The sequence below is a fragment of the Psittacula echo genome, assembly GCF_963264785.1.
Source record: "Psittacula echo genome assembly, chromosome: 4".
In the NCBI taxonomy this organism is placed as follows: domain Eukaryota; kingdom Metazoa; phylum Chordata; class Aves; order Psittaciformes; family Psittacidae; genus Psittacula; species Psittacula echo.
This window is the reverse complement of record NC_137738.1, coordinates 36,549,601-36,574,513: the sequence shown is the minus strand read 5'-3', so window position 1 is coordinate 36,574,513 and position 24,913 is coordinate 36,549,601. Positions and strand designations below refer to the sequence as shown.

Genomic DNA, 24,913 nt, shown 5'->3' with positions numbered 1-24,913 from the left:
AGACCACTCACATTAATGACTTAAAACTCAAAGACAGCCGAAGATGAACAGATAAGGCAGCACGTTCAGTTTTAAAGAACACACAAATGTTGCTAATATAACTGACTTCATGTCAGAAAAAAGGGTTACTAAAATTAAAGAGCTGTTTTATCACTGCTGGGTCAGATCAACCAATGATGCAGAAGAGTAAAGTGAATCCTGGCAAGGAGTGTATTAATGTGCTTTTGGTCTAAATGCTGAAGAACACCTCCCTGCTCAGAACATGCCTATGTCTTGGCTGCAAGTTCTTGGTGTCCAGTGGGTCTGTTTTAAAGAGATTCTTAGCCTACACCTTGAAGAAACTAAATGCTACTTATGTGTTTAAATGCTTATACAGTAGCTAGGCTGTCCATCACTACGAAGGTGGTAAGTCCTATGACTAGAATGATACAAAAAGGAAAAGGGAAGAGCACAGTAGAGTTCAAGGACCTGTCACCAAGACCACATCTCTATTTACACAACAGAACAACACACAGACACCAGAGTCAGCATCTCCCCCAGCCACTGCACCAAGCATGAGCTGGAAAAGCAGAGCATCCACAACATAATCATCACAGTCATCCTGGCTCAGGATCATAACAGACATGTCCTTTTATTATGAAATGTGTGTGAACAAAGCTCTGTCTGTTGGGGCTATGCTACTTCCAACCCTACAGAAAGCCAAGTCAGAAGTGCAGCTCCTCCTTCCCTCACAGCTTGCTGCATACACCTCTGAGGAGCTGGGACTCCACCATCCCTGTGGACATCCATGCTGCCCACAGCAGCATGATGCTGACTTGTCATCAAGTACCCCTGCATTCTCTACCTTCTGCACAAATCACTGAGGACTGGCAGCACAAGGAGGTGGGTATGTGTGGCTGATGGGTGTCAAAGACAAAACAGGAGGACCCCTTTACAAAGGAAAAAAACCAAGCCACATGTGGAATACAAATGTAAGTGATTAATAGTTTGGGCTGAACAACAGGTTTGCCTGAAATCCCTGTTGACTTCTAGGTTTTCTGAAGTTTACTTCCTTCTAATTTCCAACAATAACCAAAAAATCTTCTAAGGCTTGGTTCTGCAAACAATTACACACCAGTAAGTTCTGCTGCACAGAATCCACCTGCAGCTAGTGAGACAATCTCAGTGGCTACAATACCTTGTAAAAGTGAGCACAGAATTGCTGCTTCATGTGGTTTTCTTCTCCACTATAAATGAATAGGTCTCTGTCTCTCAGCACTTTCAGCCCATTGCCTCCAAGTATTTTCAATGGGTACTCCAGAAGTATCATATTAAAGAAAAATATTTAAAAGTAGCATCAATGTTAGCATTGCCTATTCCCCTCACCCACCTCCCGAAATTCTCTACCCCATCCCACTGGGGACAGTGCAGGGGACTTAGGAAGTGGCTGTGAGGTGTTTAGCTGTCTGCTGGGTTAAACTGGGATGGCCAAGTAAAAAACAACAGCATTTAATAGCTTCATTTAATAAAAGTTCAAGCTGCAAAATACTGAGTTTGGACACATGCTTGTGACACAGTTAAAAGCACTGGTGGTGTCTGCTGGGGCCACAGGGTACAGCTGGATGTCACAACAAAGCCATTCTGTCTGCCTGCTGCAGCCAAACACAATCAGTCCCAGCTCCTTTGCCCCTAAATTGTCTTCACCTTCACCCTTTTCTCTGATCCCAGTCATCTCACCTTTCTTCATTGTATTAGTTAAGGCAGGAGAGAGAAGGGGTGTCTGAAACAGGCCAAAATAGAGCAGACAGGCACCAGAACAGATGCAGGAGATAGGATGACATGTGCAAAATTTTCTTTTCAGTAGCAGTGGACACAAGATCAGCTTAGTAAGGTATTGGTAGATACCTAAAGCTTGCATAGAAACTTCATGAAGTATAAAATCAAAGAGCATTAAATATAAAACACCACTGGAGCACAAATTCCCTAAGCCACAAAATGCTGGAGGCTGGGATGCCACTTAGGAATGTCTCTGGACACTTGTCTTTTTCTTTTAACTCCTTTTCCCAACCATCATCCCTCAGGATAATGGTTCCTACATTCCTAATTGTGCTGCCACACCAAACCCTGAAGCTTCACACAGTGCAAACTCACGTAAGGTAGCACAAAGGCAAGCCAAGCTACACTCCAATCAGGAAACCAATTGTGCATAATTTGCAATTTAAAATGGATTAAGATTAATCTCAACTGGTTGCCCCAATAGCGAAATGCACTGCTTTGGTGGGTAAAGACATCTATGCAAATGACAGCACATGGGAACTATTTCTTCCTGGAGCAGTTTCTGGGAAGTAAAACCACATTACTCAAGTACAAAAGTACATTACTCAAGACTGAAATAGTTTAAAAAAATAAAAATAGGAAAAAAAATTAAAAAGCACATAGCAATTTCTAAAACCCCTAAGATTAGCAAAAAAAACAAATTGAGAAATGACTGTAAGCATCTAAAAAAACCCAAAAATTATTTTCAGTTAGTGCAGCACAGTAATTGTTCAACATCTATGCTTCTACACGGTGGTTTTCTTATGCATAGGGAACAATATAAAAAAATAAAACATGATCCTGATTACCTTGGGAAACTATTAAAAAAATAATGATTAAAGCTAATGAGATTCAATCCAATCACACAGCATCAATGTAAAACAGGAGATTTTGACCTTGTGGGTCCCTATTAGTTTGTACAGAAATAATCCTTTAATTTTCTACAACAGTGCTTTCTGAAGCACCACCTGATCCTCTAAAACACAGTTTTATTTAAAGAACTGTAGCCATTTGGCTTACAAAATTAGATAGGCTATACTCAAGAACCCCTCTATAACAAGCACACAGAAGAGAGAATGTTTTTGCCATGCACATCTGCCTGCTAGGATAGGTTTCCCCACATCTCCGGCTGCCTTATGCTATCCTCCAGCTCTGTTATCAAGTCCTAGACATTATGGTAGAACTGTTCCTCAGTGATCAGGACCCAACAGCCATTTTGGCAATATGCAGGGCCTGTAATGTTTAGGTTCATTTTTCTCCAGTTTTAAGGATCCTTTCTTATTTAAGTAGGCTGTCATTATTGTAATTTGCAAATTACTGGAATGGTGCCTAAATGTCCAGGAAATGCAAAGTCCAAAGGAAAGGCCACAAGATGTCTTAGGTTCACACAGTCCAAGGTCAAGACTTGATAGCAGCCAGCAGCAAAGCTGGAAGAGAATGCTGCAGATATGCCAAAATGAGGTATTAGTCTGCTTTCTTAGGAGAAGAAACTCTTATCTAAATTCCTTGTAGGCAGGGAATGTCATCACCACCAAATAATTAAGTCAAGCTGTCTTAGGAGGGATGCTTGAATCATCCCCGAGCTGACAGGGGAGACAAAAACCACCCTGAAAACAAATGCACATGTACTCCTAGCCTAACTTAATAGTGTATTTAACCACGACTAAATCATTCCTCCCCCATCGTGTACTAGCTATAACCTGGTTAATGCTTTCACTTGAGATGACAGCTCATTCAAACTAGCTGTGGGTTTGTAAGACTACACTGGAGAAAGCAAACAAAGTCTACGATTTACTGGGAAAGAATCTCAGAACAGCTCATCCTTCTGCAGCACAATGAACCGTAATAGTTATCTAGCAAGCACATAGAAAGAAACAACTGTAATGACCTCCTCAGGTTAAAATAATAGCTCCACCAGCTTTAACTGCAATGCTTTTAACATTTCCGTGAACGCTCAAGCAATCCTGTCTCAGTATTCCATACTTGCACTGCACTGCTTTACGTTCACCTCTCTAATTCTAGACAGGGAAATTTGAGCACAGATCCATTACCTTTCAAAAACACAAGAAATCATTGTGGGTTTTTTTCCTGCATTTAAGAACAGGAAGTTTATTTTAAATGCTAAAGAAAACTCACCCCCAAGACCCCAAATCTTTCACAAAAGTTCCAACCACAGAGAAAGTCGATTTCAAAGTTGTGATTAAGGATTACGATGGCATTTTCCTTCCCATACTTGGGGTAACTTTGTGGGTCAGTGTAGAGGGTGCAGTTGGTGCCTGACCACCATTCCAGTAACATCACCATCTCTGGAATAAAGAACAAGAAATATATGAATGTACATAGTATATGCAAAGCCACAAGTTAGTAACATGTTAAAAAGCATCAGTCACCTCAACCAGCACATAGCAAAAAAGGGCTGTAATGAAGCTGAAATGCTGAACATAAACCAGACAGTCACACATCTTGGTACAGCAAGGCAGGGACAGAAGAGAGAAGGAAAATAAGGATATTGCATGGAAAGAGGGAGCAGAAAATTTCCACAGCAATACTGAGGAAAATGAGTTCCTCTTATTTGAAAACTGCAAATTCAGTGCTTCAAAAATCAATAATTTGAATTCAAAATTCAAATTATCAAAAGACATGTAAAATCAGCATTTACTAGTACAACAAAATTACATGAAGAACAGAAAAAGCTTTTAGGAGGAAGAAACACAACTATTCCTGCCATATACAGGTCATCACGCTCCTCTAAAAACTGTACAGTTTTAGACCACAGAGCAGTTTGGACAAAACATGTGCAACCAGCTCTGTTACATGTACACCTTATGCATCATCCTGTTAACTTGTCAGAAGTAACCGTCATACGACCTGCTACAATTGATGCCCTCTACATTTGGCAGGGGTATATGAATCCTCCAGAGCAAAGCCAATAGCTCAGACTGGACAAAGAACATTCATACCCAGACCAAAGGTGAGTGGCTGGCAAAGTGTGCAGAGCCAAGGATAGTTATTAATAGCATAACTATCTGTGTATCCTTTAGTTGATGAACTGATGAAGTAAGCTGGGGGGTGGGAGGGAGGGAACAGGGGAGGAGAGAAAACAGGGAAATGACTGTTAAATACCTCAAAACCACTCTGGATTTGCACACAGATTTGCAAAAACCTAACTGTAAGAAATGATAAAAGGATTGGGAGGACAGTGAGAGCTGCTTAAAACACAGGTGTACGTAGAAGCTGGAGTTTGGTTTCTCAGCAGTTTCCTAGTGACTATCATATAACTGCCACCTTCCTATTTGCTTATCCCATTATCAAGCACAGGCAAGAAGCAGGCTTTCACAGAATCACAGAATGGAATGGGTTGGAAGGGAGCTTCCTTGTTTAGAGACAAGGACACCGTGTAGAAGAGTGTCAAATGCTTTGTACAAGCCCAGGCAGATGATTTGCTATTTCCTTTTCTACCAACGCTGTAGCCCCATCACAGAAGGCCACCAAATTTGTTGGGCAGGATTTGCCCTTAGTGAAGCCATGTTTGCTGTCACCAGTCGCCTCCTTATCTTCCATGTGCCTTGGCATAGTTTCCAGGAGAACCTGCTCCATGATCTTGCCAGGCACAGAGATGAGACTGACTAGCCTGTGGTTCCCTGGGTCTTCAATTTTCCCTTTTTTAGAAATAGGAATTATGTTTCCCCTTTTCCAGTCAGTGGCAACTTCACCAGACTGCCACGACTTCTCAACTATTATGGACGGTGGCTTAGCCACTTCATCTGTCAGTTCCCTCAGGACCCACAGATGCATCTCATCAGGTCCCATTGATTTGTGCACCTTCAAGTTCCTTAGATGATCTTGAACCTGATTCTCTCCTATAGTGGCCAGTTCTTCATCTCCCAGTCCCTGCCTTTGCTTTCTGTGACTAGGGCAGTAGTCAACATTCTCCATGTTCCAGGTAACCAGGCCTCCCCTTTCCTTTTGGAGACAATTCACCTTTTCCCTAATCTTCCTTTTATCACCAATGTATCTACAGAAGCTTTACTTGTTGCCCTTGATGTCCTTGGACATAATTCTATCAGGGTTTTATTTTTCCTAACATATCCCTATCTGCTCAGACAATTTCTCTGCATTCCTCCCATGCTGCCTGTCCTTGCTTCTACCTTCTGTAGGTCTCCTTTTTATGATGGAGTTTGTTCAGGAGCTCCTTGATCATCCACACAGGCCTTCCAGCATTCCTATCCAACTTACTCTTTGTCAGGTTGCATCAGTCCTGAGCTTGGAGGAGGTGATCCTTGACTATTAACCAGTTTTCTTGGGACCCTCTTCCCTCCAGGATTTTATCCCATAGTACTCTACCAAGAAGATCCCTCAAGAGGCCAAAGTGCGCTTTCCTGAGGTCCAGGGCAGGAAGCTTGCTGCACATACTCCTCACCACCCTAAATGTCTTGAATTCCACCATTTCATGGTCACTGAAACTACGACTGCCCTCCAGCTTCACATTCTCCACCAGCCACTCCTTGGTGGTGAGAAGGAGGTCCAGCATGGCACCTCTCCTCACTGGCTCCTCTATCACTTCGAGGAAGAAGTTATCATCAATATACTCTAGGAACCTGCTGGATTGCTTATGCCCTTCAACAGATATTGGTGTGGTTGAAGTCACTCATGAGGACCAGAACTTGTGAATGTGAGGCTGCTCCTGTCTGTATGGAGCCTCATCCACTCGGTTCTCTTGGTCAGGCAGCATGTAGCAGACCCCCACTGTAATACCACTTGTCCCTCCCCTCCCTTTAATCCTGACCCATAAGCTCTTGGTCAGCTTCTCATTCATCCCCAGGCAGAGCTCCATCTGGTCATGACATCTGACCAGATGGTCACTGACATAGAGGGTGACACCCCCACCTCGTCTTACCCATCTGTCCTTCCTCAAGGGCCTGTATCCCTCCATTCCAACACTCCACTTGGAAGAGCCATCCCACCATGTCTCCATGATGCCAATAAGATCATAGCCCTGCAGGGGTGTGCATGTCTTTAACTCCTCTTGTTTATTCCCCATGCTACATGCGTTTGCACGGGGGCATTTCAGTTGGGCCCCCAGTGAACCCGACTGACTGGCCAGAGTGGCAGGAATTCCTTTATGATGCTCTTCAGGTGCTCTCCTGCTGACCTGTGATCCCTCTCCAGGCTCTAGGCATCTCTTGCTGTCTTTGGCACCAAACCGGTAGGAGTGGGATGGATTGAGGATTCTCTCCCCCCGCTGCTTAAGTTTAAAGCCCTCTTCACTGGCTTGGCAAGCCTATGACCAAAGATGCTCTTCCCCTTCCCTGACAGATGGACCCTAGTAGACCACACTTCTCAAAGCAAGTCCCATGGCCTAAGTAGCTGAACCCCTGGCTGTGGCACCAGTCCTATAGTTTTGTATTGGTTTTTCTTTTAACTATAAGCCTGACGACAAGACTTGTCAATCAAACCTTTATTTACCAAAGTCCTTCCAGTCTGAGGTTTGGAATTTGAGATGAGTCAGTAAAGCCAGTAAGCTTGGAGAGCTCTATCTCCATGGAGATAGAAAATCTAAAAGCAGTGGCTCTCCTCAAGCAACCTATGTCCTGAGCTGGGGTTCCATGGGACTAAATCTGTCAAGATGGAAAAGGAGTTAAGAGACATGTTTGCTTTATGTTAAAGCTACCACAAAACTTCTGCACCTGAGCAAAGGTCTAATGTGAGAAGCTGTTCTTTGCTAAGTGAAACATATCTCCTTCTCAGAGCCTATCTGTGCCATCTGAATGTCTCTGCTGGAAGGATATCTGAGATGCTCCAAAAGCATCACAAAACCTCATTCACCTCAGGGAAGATCAAAACCAGATCAGTCTTTGAACCTTTCAGTTTTGGTCCTCTACTGGCCTCAACTAGTGATCGATAACAGAAAACAGCTTGGAACACGTCATCTACATTTTCAAGGCATCATCAGTGAAATTAATTGGCTGAAGCTTCTGGATGACATTGTGCTGTACACTGGAGAATAGGCATTAGTGACATGAATAAATTTTATCTAACAGTGTTACAGCCAGGCTAATAACAATCTATTCAAATAACATTACGTTAATATGATAAAACCATGTTTATAGTACAGATAAATGACTTGTCCATCCATCTGCTTATTTCTAACCAGTGCAGGTAACTACTACAATGGCCAGAGGACATAATATTCAATACATGCTATTAGGCATCAAAACAATAGTCTGAGATACACAGGGAGACCTAAACTGTCATATGTTATTCGAACAACAACTTCACTGGTTGGAAACTGACTTCCCAACAAAAGCCAAAAGATGGCCATATCTCAGCAAGAGAGCTGTGGAGATACTAAAATGTATATACATGGCTGTGCTTCTAGACTTTCCCTGCTAAGATCTGATCCTTACGACACACATTCACAATTTTACATCTTTTCAAGCATGTATTAAGATTTGCATTGGAAATAAAAGCTCTCTGCTCCCAAAACACAGCAAAATTGAACAATGACTGGGGGAGGGGGACACTAACCCAAACACAGTCATTTGCAAACTTTCAGAATCTGGCCCATAGCAAGGGGGTTGGAACTAGATGATCTTAAGGTCCTTTCCAACCCTAACTATTCTACGATTCTATGATCTCAAGGCAGAACACAATCACAGAAAAGAAAGGAAGTTAGTGACAGGATTAATTTGTCTTTTGCTTAAATGGGAACCTAACTAAGAGAAGAAATGACTGCCAGCTGGGATTTTCCCTTTTTTAACCTCTACTGCCCGAGACCTATTGCCTAATACAAACAAGTAGAGATGATGACTATAAGGCCAGCCCTTTTGAAGAAAAAGCCAACTTTATGCCAGAAAAAAACCCCACTTCAAAGCCATCCCTCTTCAAGTGTGTTGGGTTTATTTTTGTCTTTTGCTAATAAATTTCAACAAAACTAACACTACATCACGACTCTCACTAGACAGGCATGACACATTCACCGAGCTCTTTGGTTATATATTTTCAGTCTCAAATACATTCCAAAAAAAGCATAGACAAAAATATTCCTATATGTGCTTTGATACTTTAGGTTTCATATAAGCAGGGTTTTGCTTGAATAAATATTGCAGAAATAGGTCCCTGCCCATGCCTGGAGGGTTGGAACTAGATGATTTTAAGGTCCTTTCCAACCCAAACCATTCTATGGTTCTGTGATTCTATTCCTGACCTTTCATGCCCATTGGTCAGCGATACGCTCAGGCAGCTGCTGCAGAAATATAAAGCAGGCAGTAAACACCTCTGTAGTAAATACAATAAATACAAACTTTCAGCCTTTAAGTTCTTAGCCTGTTTCTTCCTCTCATATTCCCTACTCTTTCTTTCCCCTTCTTCCCTGCCTCCATCCTCTTTGTGGGTCTCAAGCAGTGATTAGCAGTCTCAGTTTGCACTACTGTTGCATCATGTCCCCAGCTTACTTCCACCACCTGCCTCAGAAATTTATCACCCAGCAACTTGCTGTGGTGGCTCAGCAGCACCAGGTCACTCATACATACCCTCTTTTCTTCCTCCACAGTGTAGACGATCAGTGCAAGTTTCCTCCTCTTTGTACACCAATCAGAATGTGTAACTAAAAATCAATTTATAGAGGGAAAAAAAGGATTCTCCTGATCCCAAGTCAGGGCTAGTCCAAGATTTCCAAGGCTTCTCTCCACTCCCTTTCATGAGGTTTTGGAGTTTGAACATCACAACCAAGCTGGTAAATTCACATTCACCCATAAGGGTCATAAGGGTTCCTACCTTTTGTCGTAGTTTAAACCCAGGCCGTAAATTAGAACCATGCATTCTACTTCCACCCTCCCACCCCCACCCTTCTTCCCTCCGCTTCTGGAGGGACGGGGAGGAGAATCAAAAGAATGCAACTCCCACGGGTTGAGATAAGAACAGTCCAGTAACTAAGGTATAACACAAATCACTACTGCTATCACCAATAATAATAATGATAAAGGAAATAACAAGAGAAGAGAATACAACCGCTCACCGACTGGTACCTCACCCCCACCCCGCAGTGCTCCAGCCCTTCCGGGGACATTCAGTTCTACATCCTGGGCATGATGTGCTGTGGTATGGAATACCTCTTTGGCTAGTTTGGGTCAGGTGTCCTGTCTCTGCTTCATCCCGGCTTCCCCTACTCCCTGGCAGAGCATGAGACTCACAAAGTCCTTGGTCAGAGTAAACATTTTGACCAGCAGCTGAAAACATCGGCTTTATCAGTATTATTCCCAGGCTGAAAGTCAAAACCACAGCGCTGCACCAGCTACTAAGAAGGAGAAAAAGTGACTGCGGCTGCTGAACCCAGGACACCTTTCAAAGCAACTCTTCCAGCGACATTGCACACGTTTAAAAGGAAGTAGAAAACTCAAAAGAACTTGAAATTTCTCATCACTGGTTTGAAGGTAGAGTCCTTGCAGTACCTTACAACTAGCTTCAGGAGAGACTGATGGTAGGGAGAAAACATGCCTTCAAATGTCCAATACAGGTAGTCTGTCAGTTTAAGAATTCTTGAGGCTTTCTAACTTTCTGGAACTAAAAACCCTGCATCCTGCTGTACAAAATAGCGCCTACCTCCTGTGAGACTACACTGTTTTCTACCCCTTCACTGCAGAAACCTGAACTGCCTCAATGCCTCAACAGAACAAATAATGAATGAGAAAACATCTCCAAGGCAGACCTGAACTAGTTATATGAAAAACATTTAAGCGAAGAAACACACAGAGTTCACTTAGACTTGTTATTTCCCACCTCAAAGTTTTGCAAGAATGAGTCATTAAAACAGTTAACACTTAGAAGTTGTTAGTAATTCCTTTAGCTAACTATTCTTGTTAAGCCATGGAAACGTTTGTTTACAAGATTAACCATAAAATGCCTATTTTAAAGTGCAACTAGAAGCATTACTATGTATTGTCTCTGTAAGTACAATAATTTTAAGATCTCAAGTAAGTACCTAAGCTGTTTTGAAGAGCAACAGAACTGTTTTCCTCTACGACATTCTTAATTTTCTTTAACCTATTTTTAAAGGCAACACCAAGAAAGAGAAAATTCTACTGAGAATATATGATACAAGCATAGTAAACTCTTCAGTTTTAAAAGCAAGACAAGTGGGCAAGCTGTGATCACCATCCCAAAGACCTGACAGGGTAAATGACTCCATGACGAATGACTCCGTGATGACTACACAGAACACCAAGGAAAGCCTTAAAAAAATGGGAACAAAAAAAACCCCAAATACAAGTGAAAATAAGGCTAAAGACAGACTGACAGGCATTGCAGACTGGTCCATGCCTGTCTGTGGAAGAATGACTTACAGTAATAACTTACTATCATTCCAAATTTTCAGACCACACCTACTAGGTGCACCTCCTAAACATTTTGCATAGAATGAATTAAAGTCTACAGGTAACTAAGACTTTCATTCATTCTATAGAAAACAAATTCTGTAACTAAGAAAAGCAAGTCTATTATCTTCTCTGGACTGCTCAAAAGCCCTCTGTGTACCACAGACAGGGTTAAACCCCTGAATAATATCTACTATATTAACTGTGAAAGAGGTTTTCAAAACATTTCTAAGCATTGATGACCCCACTGCCTCCTTACAAAGGCCATTCTAGTGCTTCACTGTGGAATCTAACCTGACCGGAAATTTTATTTATTTTATTTATTTTATTTTATATTTTATTTATTTTATTTCTGGTTTCTACTCCCTTCTTCTCTGCAGGAGCTACAAGTAATTATGAGAAAAACTGGAAGGCAAGAGTTCTTTTAAGCTTGAGCTGATTAGATATATGAAACAATTGGAGCTCAGAGCTGGAACATGATTACACGTCTGCAAGAAAAAAAAATAAAATAACTTGGTATTATAAAAAAAAGCATGTATGTATTTTCTGTGAGGAGAAAAAAACCTGGTTCCTGGGAAACAACCTGGAGCTAGAACATAAAGCAATGCCTTCTCCCTTTCCCCAAGATGAGGGGGAGGTCATTCACAGACTCAGACAAGCATCAGCTCTCCAGCTTCAAGCAGATTCTCTTCCATTCTTTATTCTGCATGAGCAGCATATGTAGTTATAAATGTGAGCACCAAGGAGGTGTAATGGAGAAACCTGGTCCACCCTGAGACAAAGATCCTGGTCTTCAACCTGTAGGAAAATGCTTAAGACAACTGGTTTAAACTGAAGAGAAACCCAAAATCCAGTCCCCTCTTGCCTCAGCACCACCACACATTACCTACACCACACACATTTACTCTAGCTGGTGATACAATCACTGCTGTCTTTGGACTTCTTTTCCCCTCCTTTACAGCTGTTTTGCAGCAAAACATGTGAGGCTGATGTGGGGAAAAACATAGAATCATAGAATAGTTAGGGTTAGAAAGGACCTTAAGATCATCTAGTTCCAACCCCTCCTCCCATGGGCAGGGACACCTCACACTAAACCATGCCACCCAAGGCCTCATCCAATCTGGCCTTGAACACCGCCAAGGATGGAGCATTCACAGCCTCCCTCGGCAACCCATTCCAGTGCCTCACCACCCTCTCAGTAAAGAATTTCTTCCTTATATCCAATCCAAACTTCCCCTGTTGTTTAAGTTTTAACCCATTACCCCTTTCTTGTCACTACAGTCCCTGATGAACAGTCCATCCCCAGCATCCCTGTAGGCCCCCTTCAGATACTGGAAGGCTGCTATGAGGTCTCCACACAGCCTTCTCTTCTCCAGGCTGAACAGCCCCAACTTTCTCAGCCTATCTTCATACGGGAGGTGCTCCAGTCCCCTGATCATCCTCGTGGCCCTCCTCTAGACTTGTTCCAACAGTTTCATGTCCTTTTTATGTTGAGGACACCAGAACTGCACACAATACTCAAGTGAGGTCTCACGAGAGCAGAGTAGAGGGACAGGATCACCTCCTTCGACCTGCTGGTCATGCTCCTCTTGATGCAGCCCAGCATACGGTTGGCTTTCTGGGCTGCGAGCGCACACTGAAGCCGGCTCATGTCCATTTTCTCATCAGCCAACACCCCCAAGTCGTTCTCTGCAGGGCTGCTCTGAATCTCTTCTCTGACCAACCTGTAGCAGTGCCTGGGATTGCTCTGACCCAGGTGTAGGACCTTGCACTTGGCATGGTTAAACTTCATAAAGTTGGCATCAGCCCACCTCACAAGCGTGTTGAGGTCCCTCTGGATGGCATCCCTTCCCTCCAGCGTATCAACCGAACCACACAGCTTGGTGTCATCGGCAAACTTGCTGAGGGCGCACTCAATCCCCCTGTCCATGTCACCGACAAAGATGTTGAACAAGACCGGTCCCAACACCGATCCCTGAGGGACACCACTCCTTACTGGTCTCCAGTCGGACATCGAGCCATTGACCACCACTCTTTGCGTGCAGCCATCCAGCCAGTTCTTTATCCACTGAGTGGTCCACCCATCAAATTGATGTCTCTCCAATTTAGAGACAAGGATGTCATGTGGGACAGTGTCGAATGCTTTGCACAAGTCCAGGTAGATGACGTCAACTGCTCTGCCCCTGTCCATCAGTTTTGTAACCCCATTATAGAAGGCCACCAAATTTATGCACACAAATTTAAAACCAGAACCAAATGAAACCTTTCTCTAGTGGCTGCAACTCTGCTTTTGGAGGTTTTTGCCCCAGTCTCCACAGAAGATCCTGTAAGCAACTGCCTTGGGTAACACTTCAATGAATTACATGACTAGGTTTTTAGGGACAGAAATCACCAGAAGAGAGAAATGATGACTCAATTCCCCACCCATCACACTAAGTTTCTGGATGCGCTTGCACAGAAAAAGACAAACACAGCCCATCCCTTTCATACATTCAAGCTCTGAAACATGTTTCTTTCAACATCTGCTTTCAAGAAATTCATTTAACCTACTTTACTTCAATAATCTTATATTCCAACAAAGACAATGTGCTGCTTTTGCCACAAATGACTGAAGTCAGTACAGCATGCACAGATGAAAGGAGTTAGTACCTACGAACAGTGAAAGAAAACATGCCACTTGGCAAGTTCCTATGAGACCAACATTTGCTTTGTATAGGCATGAAACCAGGCAAATACATCTCTTCCAGATGTGGTTTCTTGTTGCACAAAACACCACTGGATTTTTCCTACTGCGCACAGAAGCACCACTACAGAGGAGCTGCTTAGCAAAGAAAATGGTTTCAGTGTGTCCACTGCAGGTCACTATGCAAAAAGAACATCAGTCTTGTTTCAATACTTTCTTTGAAGCAACTTCTTATTATCATGGTTCAACCTCAGCCAGCAGCCAAGCACCATGCAGCCACTTGCTCACTGCTCTCCCCACCACCACCAGAAAAGCAAAAGATTTCTCCCTGCATCCCTGGCCTACTTGTAGCTTTTATTATTTTTAAGCCTGCATATCTTTAAGAAATACTGTGCCTACCTACTAAACCCTTTCACTGTTAAGAAAGGTGCATTATGACCACTAGATTTATTATAACGACCTCAGCATTGAGCTCCTCGTGGGAACTGGTTATCAGAGGAAAGAGATAACAACCCGAAACAAAGTCCAAAAGCTACCAACTCCAGCTTGCAAGCAATCCCCAAAAAATTTTGGGAAGTTCCTGATTCTCTTACAAGGGAAGGTTGAGAAGAAGAAACCACATACATCTGTCTTGGGCACACATGCATGTTTTCCATGTTGATGGATTCAAATGAGTGGCTTCCGCTTCCTCTCAAAAAAAGCCTAGTCTATCTATAATATACTAAAACCAGTCAGAAGATGGCTGGAAAGAATGGTTATAAAGTCATGGTTTCTGTCACCTCCACAATGCCTGTGTACCTCCAACTAACATCAGTGTTCCACAAACTGTTCCATTTTTCTCTGTCCTGTATTCCTACTTTCCCCAAGTCCATAGGTACCAACCCTTCCTTCTTTCACAGGCTAATGGGTGAATAGATATATGTTAACCTTTGATTAACTGTTCTCAATCTGAATTTAACCTCAAGATTGAAATTTCTCTTTTAAGCTTGAATAAGGCTTTCTGCATGTAAATTCTTTTCAGCTTTCCAGGTAAGTCAACTAGTCTAAGAACCAATACTTTTAACTGCCAATCATTTATATTACCCATTTTTCTTAACTCTGTCTTCAGCCAATCAAACAACATCATTCAAAACAGTAAAGACTAGATACACTACAGCCTCCTGTTATTCATATGGGCAGGCATTATCTGTCATGGTACTTCATGATTCTGTGATATGATTTTATGATGCCTAACAAATAGCACTTTGTCTAACAAATAGCACTTTACACAAGTAATCTCCACCGCCCCCAAGAAAAGCAGGTTGGGCTCCAGATGTCAGTACTGATTTAACAGTACTAACCTACTCTTCTGTCTATTTTAAGCAACCAGCATCATCAACTACCTTAACTGCTATATGCAACTATTTCTAAAGCAAATTTTAATTGCACAATAATGGATTTACATACTACGCATCATCTTCTTGAAGTTTAACATAGGTTTCTGGCATGCACTTCAATAATATGTTCTGCTGAGGTGGCCTGTTAGGATGCAGTAGACATTCTGGAAAAGCATGCTCACAGTGGTTCTCTTCCAACTGCTATGCAAGGTCTGTACTATGAAGCAGCCTTCCTGAATAAGAAACTTATATAAGGAGTATCAGGAAAAGTTTTGCTCTCTCCTTACTAGAAGGAAGCATTTTATCTCAGCAAGCAGGAGCTGAGGTCAGGTTTCCATGAATATTAGATTATGCTTTTTATTAAATTATTCAGTGTTCTCATGTTCTCGAACCAGGAAGTCTAGTATATTCATCTGTACAAGCACTGACTGGTATAAGAGATGATTGGTGGGAGAGGAAACATGAAAAGACTAGGTAAGAAACAACTTACAAGAAGGTGCGATGTGTTCGACGGTGATCAGTAATACAGCGTTTGATAGCCCTCATCAGTTAGTTTAGCTTGGGCTTGCACATCAACTGCTTTCTGAAGAGGTAACCAAACAGCTTTCATACTCTGGCACACAGTCCCATCCTGGGACAAAACAAAATACTACCTGATCCATCACACATCCCTCTCCTGGTGTGCCTTGATCAAGTATTGACCCTGCATCATGCCTTACTCAGGAGAGTGTGCAAGGACTAAATTTTGTGTCCCACTGAAGCTGTTGCAGCAACGACAGCTTGTTTGAGCAGTATATATGAGGTTACTCCAGATCTCGTTTCGATGGCTAGGGTGCATATTACTGTCTAAATCCCAAAATAGAAGTTTAAATGAGAACAAGGTGACCTATATTAAGTGCCAACTTAAATTGACAGACTCAAAAAATCAAATCCAATAATTATGCAGTGGTCACAAATCTGTCCCCAAACTTTTATAAAACACCAAATGCACAGTCCTTGCAACCAGGCATTTGAATCTCTAGTTTCTTTTCAAGCTCTTTCCTGTTATCAGAAGAGCTAGGAGCAACTTGCTCTAGAGATTGAGAATCTGATGTAACTTAATAAGCTTTCATAAGAAACATCAGCTATTTACAGTACTTACAGCGTGTACAGACAGAGGAAAGAAAAACAAATAATTGAGGATGCAAAACACACATAAAAAATATCACTGGGTAATATGAAAAAATTACAAATACTGTTAAACACAGGAGCCACTACATGGGCATAGTCAGTCAAATAATTTTATAGTTTTGACCAGGATTTCAGAGATCAGACAGAAACATCTGACATATTTGTAAACTTTTTCATGGTACAAGCCAAACCAGAACCTACCTGCTCATACAGAAAAGGCTAGGAGAAATAAAGTAGATGTGGAAGTCAGGACTGCAACCCAAGTTTTAAACAAAGTATCTTTTTGCTTCTTGTTCCTCAATAACTGAGGCCATGATACTTCTTTTTGTGAAAAGACAGCAGGAGTAAGTCAGGTTAGTTTGGATTTAAGTGAATGGGAGAGGAGAGGAATGGATAAATAACCCATTTCACTGGGACAGACCCAGAAGTCTGATGGAGGAGCCCCCTGCTGCATTTAATTATAGGATTTTTTTTTGTTTCACATTATTTGAAAAAACATACATTATGGGTTAACCCAAGTCAGCACCTAAAGCCAAGGAGCAAGGAGGAGCTATGCTTCTGTACCAACTATTTTTGAAGTAGCTCAACCCTGCCCTACATATGTTGCTAATATCTATTTCATTCAGGGTCTGCGGGCCTCAGATCCTCTATACCCCCAGAGGTCTGGCATGTCCACCTTGATGTATTACTCCCCAAAACCCCATCTCTCTTTATTTTGAAATCAGCTTTCAAACAATCTAGATTATTCTCTTCCCTTTCTCAAACACTTCCTCAGCTGTGTTGCCCCAAACTAGGTGTGAAAAAGGACTGCTGTGGGTTAACCCCGATCAGCAGCTAAGCGCCACACAGACACTTCCTCACTCCCCCTATCCCCAGTGGGACAGGGGAGAGAATATAAAAAGCAGATGCAAGAAAATTCATGGGCTGATACAACCAAAGTTTAACAAACAAAAACAAAGAAAAGAGGAATTAGAAAAAAGAGGAGAAACCCAAAGCAAGTGACACAAAAGCAATCACCTCCCACAGGCAAACTGAGGCCCAGCCCTGTCTCCAAGAAATGCCTGCCTTCAAAAAAAAAAAACTGCCCTCCCCTCAGCTTTTACTGCAGTGCATGCCATTATATGGCACAGAATATGGCCTTGGTCAGTTTGGGTCAGCTGTTGTGGTTGCATCCCCTCCTGACTTCTTGTGAACAACTTCTTGCTAGGGGGAGAACAGACAAGAGTGGCAAAAAGAGAAAGCCTTGATGCTGTGCAAGCACTGCTCACCTATAGCCAAAACACTGGTGTGTTACCAGCACTGGTTTAGTTACAGATCCAAAACACAGCACCATAGAGACCAAGTACAATTATAAAGAATTCACTCTTTATGATTAAATTCTTTCTTTGAATGGTGGGCAGACTAATGACTACAGTTAATGATCTAGTCATGCAGTCATTCCCAGCCACCATGAGAGAAATATTTTTAGTTAAGTATGAGTGCCCCAACAACAAAGCAAACATTTTTGCCCCCGAATCATAGAATCATAGAATAGTTAGGGTTAGAAAGGACCTTAAGATCATCTAGTTCCAACCCCCCTGCCATGGGCAGGGACACCTCACACTAAACCATGCCACCCAAGGCCTCATCCGATCTGGCCTTGAACACCGCCAAGGATGGAGCATTCACAGCCTCCCTCGGCAACCCATTCCAGTGCCTCACCACCCTCTCAGTAAAGAATTTCTTCCTTATATCCAATCCAAACTTCCCCTGTTGTTTAAGTTTTAACCCATTACCCCTTTCTTGTCACTACAGTCCCTGATGAACAGTCCATCCCCAGCATCCCTGTAGGCCCCCTTCAGATACTGGAAGGCTGCTATGAGGTCTCCACGCAGCCTTCTCTTCTCCAGGCTGAACAGCCCCAACTTTCTCAGCCTATCTTCATACGGGAGGTGCTCCAGTCCCCTGATCATCCTCGTGGCCCTCCTCTAGACTTGTTCCAACAGTTCCATGTCCTTTTTATGTTGAGGACACCAGAACTGTGCACAATACTCAAGTGAGGTCTCATGAGAGCAGAGTAGAGGGACAGGATCACCTCCTTCGACCTGCTGGTCATGCTCCTCTTGATGCAGCCCAGGACATGGTTGGCTTTCTGGGCCGCGAGCGCACACTGAAGCCGGCTCATGTCCATTTTCTCATCAGCCAACACCCCCAAGTCGTTCTCTGCAGGGCTGCTCTGAATCTCTTCTCTGACCAACCTGTAGCAGTGCCTGGGATTGCTCTGACCCAGGTGTAGGACCTTGCACTTGGCATGGTTAAACTTCATAAAGTTGGCATCAGCCCACCTCACAAGCGTGTTGAGGTCCCTCTGGATGGCATCCCTTCCCTCCAGCGTATCAGCCGAACCACACAGCTTGGTGTCATCAGCAAACTTGCTGAGGGTGCACTCAATCCCACTGTCCATGTCATCGACACCAGTGAGAAAGCAACAAGGGAGACTGCTGGCAAGGAAGCAGTGCAAAAATAGAGGTATTGCAAAACTATCTAACAAATTTCAGCTTGGGGAGACCCAGATGACCTCCCAGAACACTGAATCAGAGAAGAAATGACGTTTTGTCAAAAAAATAGTTTCTGACTGAACATGGCACCATGTTTTTAAAAATAGAAAAGAGCAGAAAGCACTAATAATTAGACTGGTAAGTAGATAAATGATTGGGCTAACAACAGAAATAGTAATCAAACAACAGAAATAGTAATCAGACCCCACTACCACACAGGGATGAAAACAAAACAAAATCACAGACTTATTCAGAAGAGACGTCTGCAGGAGCTAGAATTTAGGAAAACAAACTCTGATTTTTCAGAGGAAGGTCTATTTGTCACTATCTCATAACTCTGATTTCATTGACAAAAGACAGACTTCAAATCTAACAAACCAAGGCTATATTAAGCCATTCATTTAATGCAATAAAAGAAACTGCTATTAAACTGAAGGGAAACTGAAGATTAGTAAACAGCTGTAAAAAAGGACCAAACTGAGAAGTGGGACTATCTGGTTTTGTTGTCTTTCTGGTCAATCTGGATAAAGAAAAATCTCCTTGAAGTGTTTCTGAGGACTAAGACATTCAACGCAAACTAATAAATTTTGTGGATAATACAAAGTCAGAACACACTTTAAGAATTAGATGACCTTGAAAGGTAAGGTAGCAGAAATGGAATTAATTTTGATAGGACAGCTCCTTGCGTGATGCCTTGCAGAACTAATAAAAGGTCTCATAATTTCAAAATGACAGAGGAGAAAGATATCTGGGAACATCAGCTTGCCACTGAAAGTTTCTCTTCTGCTCATAATATGCAGCTCTAAGAAAGAAAAAAAACGACATTAGGATGTTTGTTCCTAAAAGGGAATAGTGCATTGCACCACTGAGTTAATCTCCAGACCAGCACATCAGTACCAGACATTCATGCCCAGGAATTAAAAGCTGAGACAAAGCAGATACTGACCAGGGCTATCAGGGTGGCTGGAAAATAGAAAAGCTTGGCTTCCTCAAGCCATCAAACAAATGCTGAAAGAGGATTGGGTTGCTCCCCACAAAGATGGCTTAAGGATGCAGAAGGTTAGCAGTGCATAAAAAGCACAATTTAAGCAAAATACCACCAGGACTGTAACAACTGTCTGAAGTGACTGAAAATACAGGTATCTGATATTCTGAAGCATCTTCTCATTGCTTTGGCAGATTAAAAATACCTATCAGCTTTACAAATTGAAAAAGATTCATCTTAAGAAGAGAACATCATAATGCTGATAGCAACAGCATGACTTTACTTCAGAGACAGGAACTCTGTTCTAGTCCTATTTCCTGCCACTGGGAAAAAAAAGTAAGATTTTCCAAACAGACAGTCTTACAGGCCAATAAGGCCCTTCCATCACTGCTCAAGAAATACACTGCAGAGGTATGCTACACAGGCTGCTTTGAGCATCCACTGTACAAGGAGGAAGCCAGTACCTTGCAGCAATATGCAAAGGCTGTTTAAGCAGGGTAGCACCAGCCAGAAACCTTTCCCAGATTTCCCAGATTTTCTCAGCTGAAAATCACTTGCCAGGGTCTAAGGATCTGAAAATTCGAGTACATACAAATGCAAATAACCAAGTTAATACATGTCATAATTAACTTGTAGTACTTATTCAATCTCAATTGATTCCTTTGACGTAATGAATCATTAGTGTTTCCTTAATTGTAGGGCGATCAACATTATCCATACTTAGGACTCATACTTCGACTCAGAACAACAGCCCACACACTCATGTGACTGTGTTTTTTTGCCATATGTATTGCTTCTATGTACTAATTAGACCACCTAAAGACTAGAGAAGTTATTTGACCCTTAACTGAATCTTTCATGTTTAATCCATGTATTTAGGGAGGTAAACTATTTTCACATAATTTCTCTCCTTCTAGCACATATTCTTACAATAGTCTTAATTTCTATATATAGCAAGTTTACCTTCTCTAGCTTCAAATCAAACAAAAATTCAGACTTTGGAATAAAAGCACTTCAGGGAAAAAATGACACATGAAGACAGAAGATCCACTATTTTTGTTGCTCTAAATCCATGCTGTCAACATGTTTAACCTGCATTCTCAGTTACTAATGAGAAAATATGTGAATTTATTTCAGAGAAAAAAGACTGATGAGAAAAGAGACCACCAGATGCCAAAGGAAAGCCATCTCTAGCACAAATTGGAAAAGTGAATTTAATTAGGAAACTGAGCAAAAGCTAATTTAAATCTTAAGAAAATCTGCACTGCTTTTAAATAAAGTTTCTAGTTACCAGTGTCATATTTCACAGAGGTGTAAACATACACAAGAAAGAAGGAATTATCATCTCTGCAGAACAGCAGAATAATAAAACTAGAGGTAATGGCATCTAAGTTTTCTGTACTTTCCCAGTAGTATCTGTGTTAGGCTTTTGATTTCATATAACTACTGCACTCATAAGAAATATTACCAGAAATAATATGGTAGAACTTATTTTTAGACATAAAGCAGGTAACTTCTACTTAGACCTCTCATGCACAAGATTCTACCCGAATTGCAGGACTGGAAACAAAAAGCTGACCGAGTACCTGTATTACATCATGGGAGTTCATGCTGAATAGCCACAGAACCTCTATCACTTTGAGAACACTGTTCAGAACAAAACCATTATTCATTTTTCACTGGCATTCCATGAATTCCCTGTCTCTGCCTGTAATCTTAAAGCATCTCATCACGTGAGGCCTTGAGAGACAAGAACTATGTCCCAGTGCTTATTTTAGCTTCTTTATCCCTAACAGTGACTTTCACAGTGTTCTTTAAAGGGACAATAAGGTCAGAAACTACAAATCAAACAAATGGCTCTCATGAATTAATAATAAAGTACTACAGATCAAATATACCTATCAAGTATACATAAACCTGCAATTTTTGTACCAGGTACAGTGTGTAACCCCTCTGCTGAAGTTATCCAAATAAATTAATATACAAAAATCCCCACTTTTCTTACCAAAGAATGAAATACACATCAGAAATAGTACATTCTCTTAAGAAAAACAGGCACACAAAGTATACAACAGTATTATACCGCAAGTCAGGACACCAGTGCCTCTCAATTCACATCTAGTCTGATTGTGCTTGCATTAATATCTCTTCAAAGCTTAAGTGCGGTGAGGCACTTAGAAACCAAACCCACAAGCATAACATGATGACCTGCTCAGACAGCCTGCAGGTCGTGTGCTCCAGCAAGTGAAAATGCCAAGATACCACTAACCTGCCTAACCTCTCACTGCTCAAACTAAAAAGGTCTCCACAAAAAAAAGGTTATTGGTTTCCTGCTTCGTTGTCCCAGTGGCTTAATATAATACTGCAGAAATAATGCACACAGTAGTAATTAGCTTATTGCTTTTGCATCTGATACATCAGTGTTGTACTCTTAGAATTATTTGTGTTGAATAGTTTTCTTAGGAAACACAGGTTTAGTTTACATGGTACCTGGCAACCCTGCATAATCAACACACTCCAAGCTTACACTCTTCTATTCAGTTTCCAAAAAGATAGCCTCAGCCAGTTACAAAAGGCAGGCTGTGCTTCTCTGGTAACCTGTAATATTTTCCTGTTCAATGCTTTCCCAATTATCACAGAATGGTTGGGGTTGGAAAAGATGAGCAGAGGTCATCTATTCCAACCTCCGTGCTCAAGCAGAGTCACCTAGAGCATGCTACTCAGGACTGTGTCCAGACGGCTTTTGAGTATCTCCAGGGAAGGAGACTCCACAACATCTCTGGGCAACTTACTCCAATGCTCAGTCACCCTCACAGTAAAGTTTTTCCTCATGTTCAAGTGGAATTTCCTGTGTTTCAGTTTGTCTGTTGCCTCTCATCCTACCGCCTGGCACTACCATCTTGACACTCTTCCCTTCAGACACTTGTATGTATTGATCAGATTCCTCCTGAGCCTTCTGTTCTCTAGGCTGAATAGGCCAAGCTCTCTCAACATTTCCTCATAAGAGATGCTTCCAGACTCCTAATCATCTTGACAGCATGCCACTAGACCCTTTCCAGTAGTTCTTTCTCCCTCTTGTACCAGGGAGCCCAGAAGAGGACTTAGTACTCCAGATGCAGCCTCACCAGGGCAGAGTAGAGGTGGGGGATAACCTTCCTCAACCTGCTAGCTATGGTCTTCCTGATGCACGCCAGGATATCACTGGCCTTCTTGCCCACAACGGCATATTGCTGTCTCAAGGACAAGCTGCTGTCCACCAGGACCCCTGCTTTTCAGCAGGTCAACCCCCAGCCTGTACTGGTGCATGGGGTTATTCCTCTCCAGGTGCAGGAAAAGGTGCAGGTACCTTTGCTGAATTTCAAAGGGTTCCTCTCTGCCTATCTCTCCAGCCTGTCTAGATCCTTCAGAATGACAGCACAGCACTCTGGGATATCAGCCACTTCTCCCAGTTTCGTATTGTCAGCAAACTTGCTGAGGAGGTACTCTTATCTCTTCATTCAGATCACTGAGGAATGAGTTAAACAATACTGACCCCAGTACTGACCCTTGGGAGACACTGCTAGTTACAATGTTACTGTTCACCATGCTCTGAGACCTGCTATTCAGCCAAGATCTCAATCCACCTCACTCTCCAGTACCCCAGCCCACTCCTCCTGAGCTTGTCTATGAGGATGCCATAGGACAAAGTGTTAAAAGCCTTGCTAAAGTCCAAGAAGACAATACCTACTGCTCTCCCCGCATCTATCCAGCCAGTTGTCCCATTGTAGAAGGCAATTCAGGTAGTGAATCCATGCTGACTACACCTGATCACCTTCTGGACTTCCACATGTTTAGAGATGGCCTCCAGAATGAGCTCACCTTTCCAGGGATCGAGATGAGACTGACTGGACGGTAGTTCCCAGTGTCCTCCTTCTCGCCCTTTTTGAAGACTGGGATAACATTTGCTTTCTTTCAATCCTCAGTCACCTTTCCTGATTGCCATGACCTTTCAAAGATGATTGAGAGTGGCCTAGCAACAATGTCTGCTAACTTCCTCAGCACTTGTGGGTGCATCCCGACAGGGCCCATGGACTTCCAGTTGTCAAGTTTGTCGAAATGATCTCTAACCAAATCCTCTTCAGCCAAGGGAAAGACTTTTGTTTCTCCAAACCTTCCCCCTGGTTTCCTGAATCACGTCCTGTAGGCTCTTCCTTGGCTGCATGGAGCAAAAAAGTTGTTCTGCTGTGTGCAAGGTCCCTATAAACCTCCCCTTCCTCCACCTTTCCTAGTTTAATGTTCTCCCTACCAGGGTGGCCAGTCTGTTGGCAAAGGCATGGGTGTCCCATTGAGTGAGGTGATCCCATCTCAGTCAGTTGTCAATCTTCAGAAAGGGTCCCATGATTATAGAAACCAAGACCCTGTTGTCAACACCAGCAACACAGCCAATTTTTAATTGGTGAATTCATCTACTCCTCCCCTTACAGTTCACCCAAATGGGTAAGATCAAACAGAAAACTACCTAGGAGCACAGACCCTTGACCACCATCCCCAGAGATCTGAAACCTCATTTGATAGTTCCCAAGTTATCCTTGGTATCATTGGTGCCCACTTGAAATATCAGTGGGGGGTAATAGTCGGATGTGTGGACAAGCCTTGGTAGTCTTTCCATGGCATCTTTGAGACCCCAGCAGACAACAAAGCTCTCTAGAAACGCGGTCAGGTTGGCAGACAGGTACGTCTGTCCCCTGAAGCAGACAGTAACAATCGCTGGTTCCTTCAGGTGACCCTGCATGGCACGGGTCCAGCATCATAGTTGCTTCATATTGAAAAAGAGGAAAAACTTCAATATTTAAGCAGGTAATATAATATTACACTAAGTATATGAGGTACCAGAATTTTCTCCCATGATAAACTGATCAGAACTGTACAGAAATGCCAGAACAAAGAAGGCATCCTATTGCAAGAGTCAGTGATTTCCTTGAACTTAGCTAGAGAATTTCTTTCTGAATTATCTCTAC

At 42.4% G+C, this 24,913-nt stretch overlaps 1 protein-coding gene across 1 annotated transcript in view; it reads right to left on the bottom strand.

Moving 5' to 3' along the window:
• The window catches only part of AGPAT4 (1-acylglycerol-3-phosphate O-acyltransferase 4), a gene marked incomplete at its 3' end in the record, with an annotated part of 81,367 nt that overhangs the window by 31,033 nt on the left and 25,421 nt on the right, over window positions 1-24,913 (bottom strand). The window contains exon 3 of the mRNA XM_080616305.1: window positions 3,931-4,100. Within this exon, the coding sequence (XP_080472431.1) occupies window positions 3,931-4,100 (170 nt within the window). The remainder of the gene's footprint in view (window positions 1-3,930; window positions 4,101-24,913) is intronic.